The following is an 11,360-nucleotide window of genomic DNA, read 5'->3' as shown; positions in this document are numbered from 1 at the left end:
CGATCCCCAGAGGATAGGAGTCTGTCGCAAATCCAGCTAGAGGAATCCAGCTCAAACTGGAGATGTTAATAGTTGCTGGTCTGGAGGTACCTTGTTCAAATCCCAATGGGTAGCCCAAGATGACTTCCATTCAACTGGTTGGTCCTGCACCAATTTTTTTTTTTTTTAATTTTGGAAAAAAGTGTTTATGTTCCAGCTCAAATTAGCCAGATCTGTTCCAAATCCCTTCGGAAAACATATGTGGCCCTACTACCAGCAAGTATCCTTCACCCCAGACTTTTCAGCCCAGGGCTTAAGATACGTCCAAATCTTTTGGCGAGCATCCTACATGCCTGGAGGCTTGGGGTTTGGGTACCTCCGAATTTTGCTTGCCCTCAGCCGTACGGCCGCAGGAGCAAACCTGGGAGGAGTCTCTCATTTCCTTCAAGTCGGCACATAGCCCAGATCCTCCTGCTGGAAGCTGGCCAATGGGAAGCTAACTATGAGGCTCTTGTAGGGAGTCCCGTCTGCATTTGGACAAGGGTGCACCCTCTGCTACACGGTGCCGTTTTTAAAAAGCATTTGAGGTTGGGTATCAGACCAGTGCAGTGGCTACACTTGAGCTTAGCCCACAAAAGGTACAGATGTGCCAGTGCATCACACCCACCTACCTTCGGTAACTCCGAGGGGTTGAACATTACAGTCATTTAAAGCCACATGAGCTACAGCTTACACGTAACTCATGTCTGTTTTCTGCGCCACAGAAGGACTCAGCTAACACCCTGGGTTCATGGGTCCCCACCGTGATAGCTGCTCCTGTTTCCCTTGAAACTTTGTGTGCTGGAATATGGGATCCCTGCCCTTTGCAAACAGGAGGCATCTGTTATACATGCACCCCACAAGACGGTAACAGCTTGAGTCCCAGCTCGTCCCACCTTTGTTTACCCTGCAACCTCTGACTCTTCTTGTATCTCGCAGAGACATCTAGTGGCTGGCAAACAAAGGACAGTCAGCATTTGTTTGCAGCAACACCTGGGCAGTACAGCTGCCTCTTAACAGCAACATCCCTCCCCCTCCCCCCCGAGCATTCTCTATACTGTGTATTCAGGTGATGCTCCTTATAACAGCAAAAACAGCCTAGGGGCAACGCAGCACTAGGACATCTTTTGCTACTAATAGGCATCAAGAGTACAACTAATACTACAAGTAAATCTATCATTGGGCATGTCTACACATGCGCTTTACTGTGCAGAAGACTAATTTGCTGCACAGTAAAGCGTCACTGTCTATAAGTGTGTGGCAATTAGGCCAGGGTAGGCTAATTTACTGTGCCGTCAGATAAGTACTGTCTGATGACAGAATAAACTACGGCACTTAAATGCACATGTAGATGGTGACGGCTGCATTAGTTTTCTGTGGCTCACATTGCACCATAGTCTATGCAGTCGCACTAATTGCACATGTAGACATGCCCGTTACGTGTCAGCCAGCCCTGCCGCTCATTTTTCCTTTAGAGCAACGGTGTTCACACCAGCAAGTGCAAATAACTATATTATGTCAGGGGTGGATTCTTTCCTGGGAGATGCTGCAGCAGAGATATCCAGCACCAAAAAGTGATGATTCCCTTTAACCCACCTGTGCTTCTGTCTTCAGGACATTTCCCAAGAATGGGGAAGAAGATAAAGCGCCACTTTGTTGAGGATCAGGTGGTGGCGATCGACCCTCTTCCTTTTACCTGGAGGGTGAAAGGGCCTGGACCTCTACTGTCTGGATTTGAAGATGTCTCGACTTAAACAACTGGTGTTCGCCTTTGAATTCGGATCTGTGGACCCCAGGTAAAAAGACTGACAGCCACACAAAAAACCCTTTCAGCTCCATCGGAAAAGAGGAAATAGCTGACTGAGCAGGATAGAGGTAAAGCATGTTGTGAAGGACAGCATGTCACGGAGGCTCTGATAAAAGGGACAGGTCTTATGTGTGGACCGTGCCTCTGGTGTCAACACGTGTGAGGAAATCGTAGGCGGTTTGATGAAGTAGTGGCATTGACAGGTCCTCCTACCAGTGACCGTGAGAGTGGAAGCCTTCAAAATACTTCAGGACATCTACCTACTTGGCCAGTTCTTGGGAACCGGTTCCTTTTAAGTAGTCTCAAAACTGCTACCCCCTGGGTTTTTGACTGTCCATGTAACTCACCTAGCTCCTTTGTCTCCTCCCCTTGTAGCAAACACCCTGTCCAAGTCCAATGCTGCTCATTGGTCCCAATAGAGATAGGCCCAGCACATTAAAAATGACTATAGGCATAAAGGCATTTATGCACAAGCTGCGGGAGTGGTGGTGGGGGACGCTTTAATTAGAGCGGCTCTAATTAAAGCACCCAGAGTGTCTTGTGCATCAGCATCCCAGTGCTGAAAAAATGCTGGCGTTGAACAACTTTAGTTAAAGTGACTTTAGTTAGTGCTGATACACATGATGCTGGAGCCAGCTGGTGTGCAGTAATTGCCATGGTCTGGCAGACTCGATTAATTGAGTCTGCTCGAATGGGCTGTAATTACAGAGCGTCGAAGCAGCCTCGCTGCACGTGTATACAGCCCTCTTAGTATCAGGGCTGGCTGATGATCAGATCTGCTTCCTTTTGTCTTCCAGGCAGTCGTTTCCAGTGACTGAATTTCCTGCAAGGTAAAGATGAGGTTATATGATGTATAAATGTTGGCTCTGATGGTTTGGGGGGGATTTGCAGAGTGCCAGCTTCTGGATTTTCTCGCTTTGTGAGAAAAGCTTCAATAGCGTGTTTCTGCCCCTCCTCCCCATGCTATCATGAGACATACCAGGATACCAATCAAGCCTAATGAGACAGAGGCCTTATACAGGGCTGTTCAGAGATCTTAAAGCCATTGCACAAAGGTGATAAATATCCCTGATCCCACTTTATAGGTGGGGAATCTAAGATGCAGAGAGGATGAGAGACAGCTTGCAGATCTTAGCTGTTGTAAATCATCCTGACTCTGCCAACAAATGTGAGATATAAGCAGCAACATGGATTTATGTCAGCTGCGATATTTGGACCTCTGTCTTTGCACTTTTAATCTCCTCTTTTCTATATGATATTGTTTTGGGTGGTTTCCAGTTGAAAACTCCTTGATCAGGCAGTGCTGATGTTCAGACTGCCTGTGTATGTTGCTACTTGTCAAATCTAGCGAGTACGTCACAGGCTAAAAATGCCAGCTATTTAGAAAGGGAGCAGTAGAAGTTGGAAATAACTTGACTTTTCCCCCCTTCTCATTCCTTAGGATCGTTAAACCTGACATCTCTTTAAATGAGCTGGAAGAACTGCAACCTGAAGCGCTTTTTCCTTTTGAGAGTCTCTCTGAATTGGATGCATCCCTCAACGCTTTAGGCGGGTGCGTATGACTTTTCCGCCCGTGATTGATGGGGTGTCATGAAATGTTCTTTCAATAAAAGAGGAGGAAAGGAATTATTTCCACAATTGCCCTATGAGCGAGGGATTGTTAGCATCGGTAAAGCGTTGGCAGGTTTCTTCTCTTTTAGCCCCCACCAAAGCACTTTATGTTTAACAGGCTTCCCTCTGCTATCTCAGTCCCGATCCCCCCCACGCAGCTCTGTGAGTGTGAAAGGCATCACTGTAGTATTCCCAAGCTAGTACACATTACAAGTCTAGGCCAAATTATCTGGTGAGTGTAGCCCGTCCACTTTGGAGGAGCGATCATTCATAAAGTGTGGCAGAGGAAAGACATGAGCGATGAACACCAGACTTCATTTTTCTTATAGACTACGGCTGGATTTGAACCCCTGCGTTGCAGGGGGAAAGGTTAGTATGCTACCTCATTGCACTACCCAGATGATGAAGACAAAGAACTGTTTAATTGCTGGGCTTTGAAATGAGGTATCATTCTCAAATGTTGCTTGTTGCCTTTCACATGCCCTATAGCAACGATTCGTCCATCCTAATTAGTGGATGAGCCTTTCTTGGTGCTCACGAAGTTAACGGAGCTCTGATAGGTCATGCCAGATGAAACCCTAGGCCTGTATACATGTTTAACATCTCGATTAGCAAGTTGATAGACTCATAGAGCTGTACGGGACCTCAAGAACCAGCTAATTCAACCCCTTCCTTATAGCAAGCAATTCATACTGGACTCATTAGAATATCTCAACCTTAAATCCCATTGATTGTGGTGGGCATGTCCTAAAAAGTACATTTGCAAGGGTTCGAAACCTTCCCCTTGTGCAACCACAAATCCAGGGAAATGTCAGTGGAAGCATCTTATGATTCCCTGTACAATAAACAGGGATCCTGATGTGTGAACCTAGCCATTGGGCTAGGAGGGCAGATATAAAGTGGGGTTGGCGGGTGTGTAGGGTGGTCATCTGAAGTTTCCGTGCTTCCAGATGGTATTATCCTGAGACGCTGGGCTGTTCTGCATGTGTCAGCCCCCAACAGGAAGGATCAGAGCTGTTTTGGTGCCACACTGCAAGTCGTAGTGCTGAAGAGATTAGGCTAATCAAGCTCAGATGCTGCACTGCGCAACCATGGGGATGCTGTTTCCACACCAGCTGCTATGTGCAGAGCTAGCTTAGTGCCTCTGCAGCACTGCCAGGCCTCTGCACCAGGCCTGATTATAGCACCACAAGGGAGACGGGCCGTGAGACTGGGTATTGTGGGGCAGAAGGTGGAGAAAGGCTAGACTGTGGGTTTGAAAAGTTTGGGAAGCACTGTTCAGTACTGAAATGCCTGCCAGGGGATCCTTCCCCTCCTAGAGAGGGATGCGAGCTGCAACACTGCGGTCTGGCCTTCACATGCCTCCAGGCCGTTTGCAAAGTTTAGACCTTGAGTTTAGCTTTCAGTCCACTCTAAGAGCCCTCTGGTTTCCCCTTTCATTCCTCAGCTCCATTGCTGACGTATTTTATTCAGCAGCAGAGTCCACCATGCTAATCTCCTCCCCAACTGTTTTGTCTCCAGCTCCAGCATCCTGGGGATTGGTGTTCTTCCCAACCTTGCTGTACTGAACCTCAGCTACAATGCGCTGAGCGATGTGAGAGACTTAGGGAGCTGCACTCACCTGCTTGTCCTTAACTTGTCTCACAATCAAGTGCGGACCCTCGAGCACATGCCCCTCCTGAGTAACCTGACGCGGCTTCACTTAGGGTCCAACAAGGTATTTTCCTTCCTCTCATGGTGGTGCAGGACAAGGAGGTACTCACAGCAGTGGAGACAGGAAAGTACGTGTATATATATATATATATATATATATATATATATATATACACACACACACACATATATAATCAAGCAAACGCTCTACCCAAGCTGGGATTTTAGCCAAGACACTTCCTTTGAATACGTCTGCTCTTGGCAAAAAGTCACAGAATCAGAAACCTAGGGCTGGAAGGCACTTCAGGAGGTCACACCTAGTCCAACTCCCTGCTCAAAGCAGGATGACCCCTGACTCAACCATCCTAGTTGAATGATTGTCTAACCCGCTGCTAAAAACTTTCAAGGATGGCAGTTCCACAACCTCTCAAGTAACCTGTTATAATGCTCATTCACCCTCAAAGTGAGAAAGTTTTATCCTAATACCTAACCTAAGTGTCCCTTGCTGCAATTTAAGACCACTGTTACTTATCCTATCCCCAGCAGTCCCAGAGAATAGTTTACCTCCATCCTCCTCCTGCAGATATTTAAAGACTGTTATCAAATCCCTGCTCTGTCCTCTCTTCTTCCAGCCTTTCCTTTTAAGTCATATTTCCTAGACTGATAATCATTGACCCAGGATCTTTAACAGCCATGATTGGCCAGGAATTAGGATTTAGGCCTCCTCTGAAAGAGCAGGGTTGTCTAGATTCAACCTTGGATGTTGTCGGACTTTATAGGGTATAACCTAGGATGGGAAGAAATCTCCTGACTCTATCAAGTCCATCTTTCCCTATGTTGAAGTCAGTCATGTCATATGATTCCATTCTTACATGGCTCAGCCTTCTTCTGATTTCCAAACTAAATTTATTCATGGCCTTTCTGTAGCTATTTGTTCCTGTGCTGACACTTTCTTCCACTTCAGATCTTTTCCATCACTAGTGTTTCTCTCTCAAGTGGCTACAAGGAGAGTAGATAAGAAGTGCGGGGTCTGTCCACCCAGTTCACTGCCCTGCCTGTGTCTGAGACCTTCCCGTCCCCTAAAACTTCCAGAAAGATTGAGAACATGGTCATACAGGTGGTGGTGGTGAAAGCTGTGCTACCTCCTACAATGAATAAGGCTGCTCCTCACTGCACCCATCCTAGCAGCATACTAGGACTCACTCAGGGGTCACTCAGCAGGAAGAGCTGCCATCGCAACTTCTTGTCCTACCTGGGCTCTCCTTGGGCAGGTCCAGGCCCAGGTCTGCCCAGTTTATTGGCCTCCAGTGCTGACTAGGAGCGCTGATCTGAACCCTTGCGGTAACAGCAATGCAATCCATAGCAAACCTGTCTCCCCCATCCTGTCTTTCCCTTAGGACAGGGGTGTGCAGTGTGCAGCCTGCAGACTTGACCCACCCTGTGCAAGGCTTCCAGAGGGACTGAGAATTTAGGAGTAGGACAATGGGGAGTGAGCTGGCTGCTGAAATCTGGGAAATGGTGCTGGGGACATGTCTGGTGAGGGGTGAGCAATGGCTCCAGTAACCCTCATAGTCACTGTGGCTCACCAACGTCTCCATGTCCAGATCCAGATCCAGATGTGGACCAATGGGTGAGATGACACCTCTGCCTTAAGATGATGGGCCTTCTGACCCTGCAGTATCCTGTAAAACCCATCGCTTTGATGCGTAGCTCCACTCGCTTCCCCCAAACTCAAGCCAAGTGCACATTTGATGCCTGACTTTCGCAACAATCACCTGCTCGGTCCTAGTTGGGAATCACAGACCGTGTCCTTTCCTGTTTCCCCCCTGCTGCAGCTGAGCTCCTTGGAAGGCATGCAGAATCTGCCCCAGCTCTGCGAACTCTACATCCAGAGGAACCGGATTTCCAGCTTGCTGCCACTCTCCTCCTCCCTGGCCCTCAACATACTGGATGCTTCCAGCAACAAGATTGCCTGCCTGCAGTACACCCTGCATGTGCTCAGGGGGCTTCGCAGACTGAGATACCTCAAACTTCAGGTAAGACTCCCATTGACAATAAAATGCTGGTAGAAGGGCAGGAGAGGGGGATGCTAAAATGCAGGCGTGCACAAACTGGAGGCCATGTCAGCAGCAGGCCAAGAGATCTCTACAGCTCCCATGCAAATTTGTGCCTTGGAATGAAAGGTCTGTGGAGTGCAGCTTGGCCAGTTATAATTCAGTCTCCCTAAGAGAAGGAAGCCCCAGTGGCTGCTGTGAAGTGAACCGGTTTGTTCCCCAACCCCTGTGTGGGTCTGTGGACAGTAAAACTAAATATTGAGGGCTCTTCCTATGGGTCCCAAACAGGTATCAGTGCATCTGGTTGTCGATGCGAGTCTGTGGGCTGCATTTGCTCAGGCTAAGGGTGGTTGCTTCAGAGCACCATGTTGTCCAAAACCACATGCACTTTATTGCTCCCTCTCATCTCCACCACTACTTTCAAAGGGCAACCCGCTGGCTCGGGATAACCGCTGCGCCACTGCAGTCAAACAGGCCCTGGCTGTGGAGACCCTGGACGTTGTGCTCCTTCGGTTGGGCCCTGCTCGGGGAATCGCTGGCCAGTGTGATGGACTCAAGCCAAACCAAGGAGGATCTGAAAATATCAGCTAGGAGGATCTTCCTGGAGAGACTGCAGCACAAGAGAGATGACACAGAGAGCGCCGTCCATCACCTCCACAGCAGAATACTGTAAGGAGTATGAGGCCTTCCCATTTGTCTGTGGGGTGTGAGGACTTAAGCAGTACCAGCTTGCCGATGGGCACAGCTTGATGGCCAGATTTGGGTTTGGGAAGGAGGAGTTCCCTCTCCTGGAGGTATTGGCACATGCCCTGTGAACTTTGGTATACCTTGGACACCTATGGGAATGCCTCTGTCCGGGTTAAGAGACTTATGCAATCAGTCTCTTCATCAGAGGAGGGAATGCCAGTTTCTCATAGTTGTTTCATAGATATTAGTGATGAAGGGACCTGAGCAGATCATCAAGTCTGACCCCCTGCCATGGGAAGGGATGAATGCTGAGATCAAATGACCCCAGCTAGGGGTCTTGCTATGAGTCCAGACTTTAGTGCCATACACAGTGGTCCACAGTCATGCATCTGGGGACGTGGGAAAACTTTTTCACTTCTAATGGCATTGTGTTAGGGCGTTTAGGAACAAGGAGTAGGTAAGAGCCATTTAGCCAGGCTAGGACCCTGGAGGCATGTGCACAAGACATTCCTGTTTGTTGTAGGGTGAGTATATGGGCATTTCCTCTCGTGTCATGAGCAGAGACAACGCTGTGTGACTCCTGCTGATGCTAACAGATGCGCAGCGAAATCCTTGCACACTGCCCTTTATGTGCCATCTCCCCAGGCAGCCTGCAGCATGTTGGGTGCCAAGTATTGTGCTAAGATATAAGCATGGATGCTTGCTTTGCTGCTCAAGTCATATTGAGTCTCCTGAGGAATTCTCCCTGTGGTTCAAAATAACATAAGATTTCCCTCGCTCTGACAGGGACCTGCGAGAAGATTTGGCAGAATATGAAGACACTCTCAAAACAGAAATGGATGGCTGTATAAGGTACCTTGAGCCTTTATTGTACCAGGTACCTTTGTTACACTCTTGGAAATAAACCAGCATAATACACCAGTTTGTAAGTGTTCTTCTATACTACATCATTGATATATCAGGGCCTGGATGAAATCATAAGACATAGGAAGATGATTTATAGTCCTTACATTGGCAAGGAGGTAGATTGGATGATCTAATATGTATCTTCCGTATGTAATGTCTTGAATAGGTCACCCAACCCATCCCACTGCAGGGGACTCATTGGATATTGAACTGATGCAATGTCTCATCTTGGGCAAGAAGAAGTGTTTCAGCAAGGCAGTTACAGCCCAGACGTACCATGAGACAGATTTCATTTTTATTACTCCATCCCTATGAGATGCACGTCTTGCTTAGCTTAGGATCTTGTCTGCAGTGGAGTTTACATAGACTACATCCAGAATACTAATTATGGGATTAAGTGGCATAGAAACTCTATGCTAGGGCATTAGTGAGGTCCCCTTCAAATGACCCAGGAGGAAACAGTCTCCTAATGCACTATCAAATCCTTTCCCTTTCCAGATACATAGATGCTCTCCCACCTAAGGATTTCCAGGGGCTGACTAACCCTGACATGATCCCGAATGCTATGGAGAAGTTCCTGTTCACCAAATTCTGGCAGAGGTGGCATCAAGGCCAAAGGAAACGAGCCAACCTTCCCTATAAAGCATTGACCAAGCCAGATGAGGTACGAGTTGTAGTTATCAGTGATCATTACATGTGTCAGATGTAGCAGGAAGTTTGTTTTATAACACTGTCATGCTTTAGTGTTGGGATGGTTCGGGGCAGAAGAAAGAGAAGTCAGCCTCATGCAGGGAGCTTTTCTTCATCACAGCGATGGCAAAGGGAGGTCTTTAAACTAGATTCGAGCTGCTGGCCTCATTCTTGTCTTAGGGCGTGAACATACAAACATTATACGGTGAAAGAGCTCATGCAGGAGGACAGTTTTGCTTCCACTTACAGCTGGGTAAGGGCGTACATGCAGGCAGTTATTTGGGGGCAACGGATGTGCAGGAAAGCCCCATCCTTTTCGGCACACTGCCTCTATCTCCAACCATAGGGTTACGCCCACACTGGCTCCACGCAGATCTTAAAGCTGCAGCTGAGAATTAAGCTGTGTCCATGTACTCCCTCTCTGCATATGGCAATACTGGAAACACAGCAGGCAGGATCCTATACTAGAGATGGTTCCCACCACCGCTGCTCTTGAGATCTCTGCCTCCGGCATGGTTGAGAGTGGGAGCGGAGGCATCCTCCCTGCTGCCTTCCCTGGTTTAGTGCATGTGGAAAGGGAGCTGGGAAACAGATGACCACAGCTGATGCTTTTGAGTTATTCCCTATATTAGGGCTTATGCCCCCAAACTGGGCTGGTGACACCAGCTCCAGTGCTGCCACGCCCAGCACCCCCACTGCGTGCTCCTCCGCTGCCTCCTGCACAGCATCAGCATGCGCCGGCCCTGGAACAGCCCCGTGGCAGGGAGGGGCAGGGGCAGGGGCAGGCGGGCACACTCTGCACTGCCCAGCGTCTCCCAAATAATAATTTCTAGTGTTGCTTATGGTGGACAGGGTTTTTTTGGTGACAGCCCCTCAAGAGCAATATGGAGCCAATGTGGAGATCCCTTATGGTATGATTTCCTATGATCCCCTAAGTCTGTTGCAGAGCAGGCGGGTGAAATCCTGGCCCTGCTAAAGTCCCACGGGAGTTTTACCCCTGCATTTCAACACATTTTCTCTCTCCAGTGTCTTCTGAGCGCTCTCCTCTTCTCTGGCTCCCAACTCCCCTTCCCTGATGTCACTATTAACTCAGACTTAGCCGTCTCATTGCTTTCGTGCTCAGGTGCCGGGCACTTGCTGCAGTGAGCTCAGGTGATTGAGGAGGATTCAATACTGTGTGGGAAAGGGAGATCTTTTTTTAGCCATCTCCCTGCCCGTTATGTGCATGTGGGTGATGGGTTGTGTTCCTTATCGTAGGCACAGCATTAAGTTTTCACTGCATATGGAGCGATGGGTGCATGTTACCGTTCACCTTGGCCAGGGGAGACAAGCTGTTGACAAATTTCAGTGCCAAGTGGCAGGGACTTGATTTCTGGTGAGCGCTGAAGGTCCAATAACATGGTTAACAGTGCTGGTGGAAGCAGCAGTGACAGCCCTGTTAAATAGAGAAGTCCACCACTGCAGACCTGGCATTTTTTCTACAACAGATGCCTTTCCTGTTGTTCCTCTGACAGCCGCCTTAGTCAGCTGGAGTTGTTTTGCTCTTCACTCTGCTCTTTTTTCCAATCACTCAGCGGGACTCGAGGTCTATCCTGATGTTCTTCCCGTGCCAGGGTCTCTTTTACTCCAGGGCCATGCAAGCAGGATCTGCAACGGAGCTAGATTCTGCTGCCCAAGAACTACAGGGGAACAAATGACCGCAGCTGATGCCTTTGAGTTATTCCCTTGGTTACCTGCAAGCAGAGTATTTCAGTGTCTTTGTTTCACTGAAACTCCTCCTCCCTCCTTCTTAATAAACTGACTTTATTAATACAAAAGGGATTGAATTTACAGGTAGACCTTACCATCCTCCTCCAGGCCCGGTTTTCCTTTAGCCCTGCACTGCAGGGAGCTCCAGAGCATCCCCTCTCTGGTACACACCCTCTCTCTTATGG

At 48.4% G+C, this 11,360-nt stretch overlaps 1 protein-coding gene across 5 annotated transcripts in view; it reads left to right on the top strand.

Moving 5' to 3' along the window:
- LOC149865443 (uncharacterized) overlaps positions 1-11,360 on the top strand; it is a 47,047-nt gene that overhangs the window by 7,212 nt on the left and 28,475 nt on the right. For 3 of the 5 annotated variants that reach the window (XM_090041540.1, XM_090041539.1, XM_090041541.1), the window contains exons 2-9: positions 1,633-1,814; positions 2,623-2,655; positions 3,267-3,377; positions 4,958-5,153; positions 6,925-7,125; positions 7,570-7,812; positions 8,617-8,682; positions 9,235-9,400. In XM_090041540.1, the coding sequence (XP_089897666.1) occupies positions 1,759-1,814; positions 2,623-2,655; positions 3,267-3,377; positions 4,958-5,153; positions 6,925-7,125; positions 7,570-7,734 (762 nt within the window). In that variant the 5' untranslated portion in view covers positions 1,633-1,758 and the 3' untranslated portion in view covers positions 7,735-7,812; positions 8,617-8,682; positions 9,235-9,400. Of the gene's footprint in view, positions 1-1,632; positions 1,815-2,622; positions 2,656-3,266; positions 3,378-4,957; positions 5,154-6,924; positions 7,126-7,569; positions 7,813-8,616; positions 8,683-9,234; positions 9,401-11,039; positions 11,270-11,360 lie in introns of those variants that run through there. The other 2 variants (XM_090041542.1, XM_090041543.1) reach the window with 2 other exon arrangements.

This window comes from Crocodylus siamensis, chromosome 4 (assembly GCF_052110815.1).
Source record: "Crocodylus siamensis isolate JL-2025a chromosome 4, ASM5211081v1, whole genome shotgun sequence".
Classification (NCBI taxonomy): Eukaryota; Metazoa; Chordata; order Crocodylia; family Crocodylidae; genus Crocodylus; species Crocodylus siamensis.
This window is presented reverse-complemented; position numbering and strand designations above follow the sequence as displayed.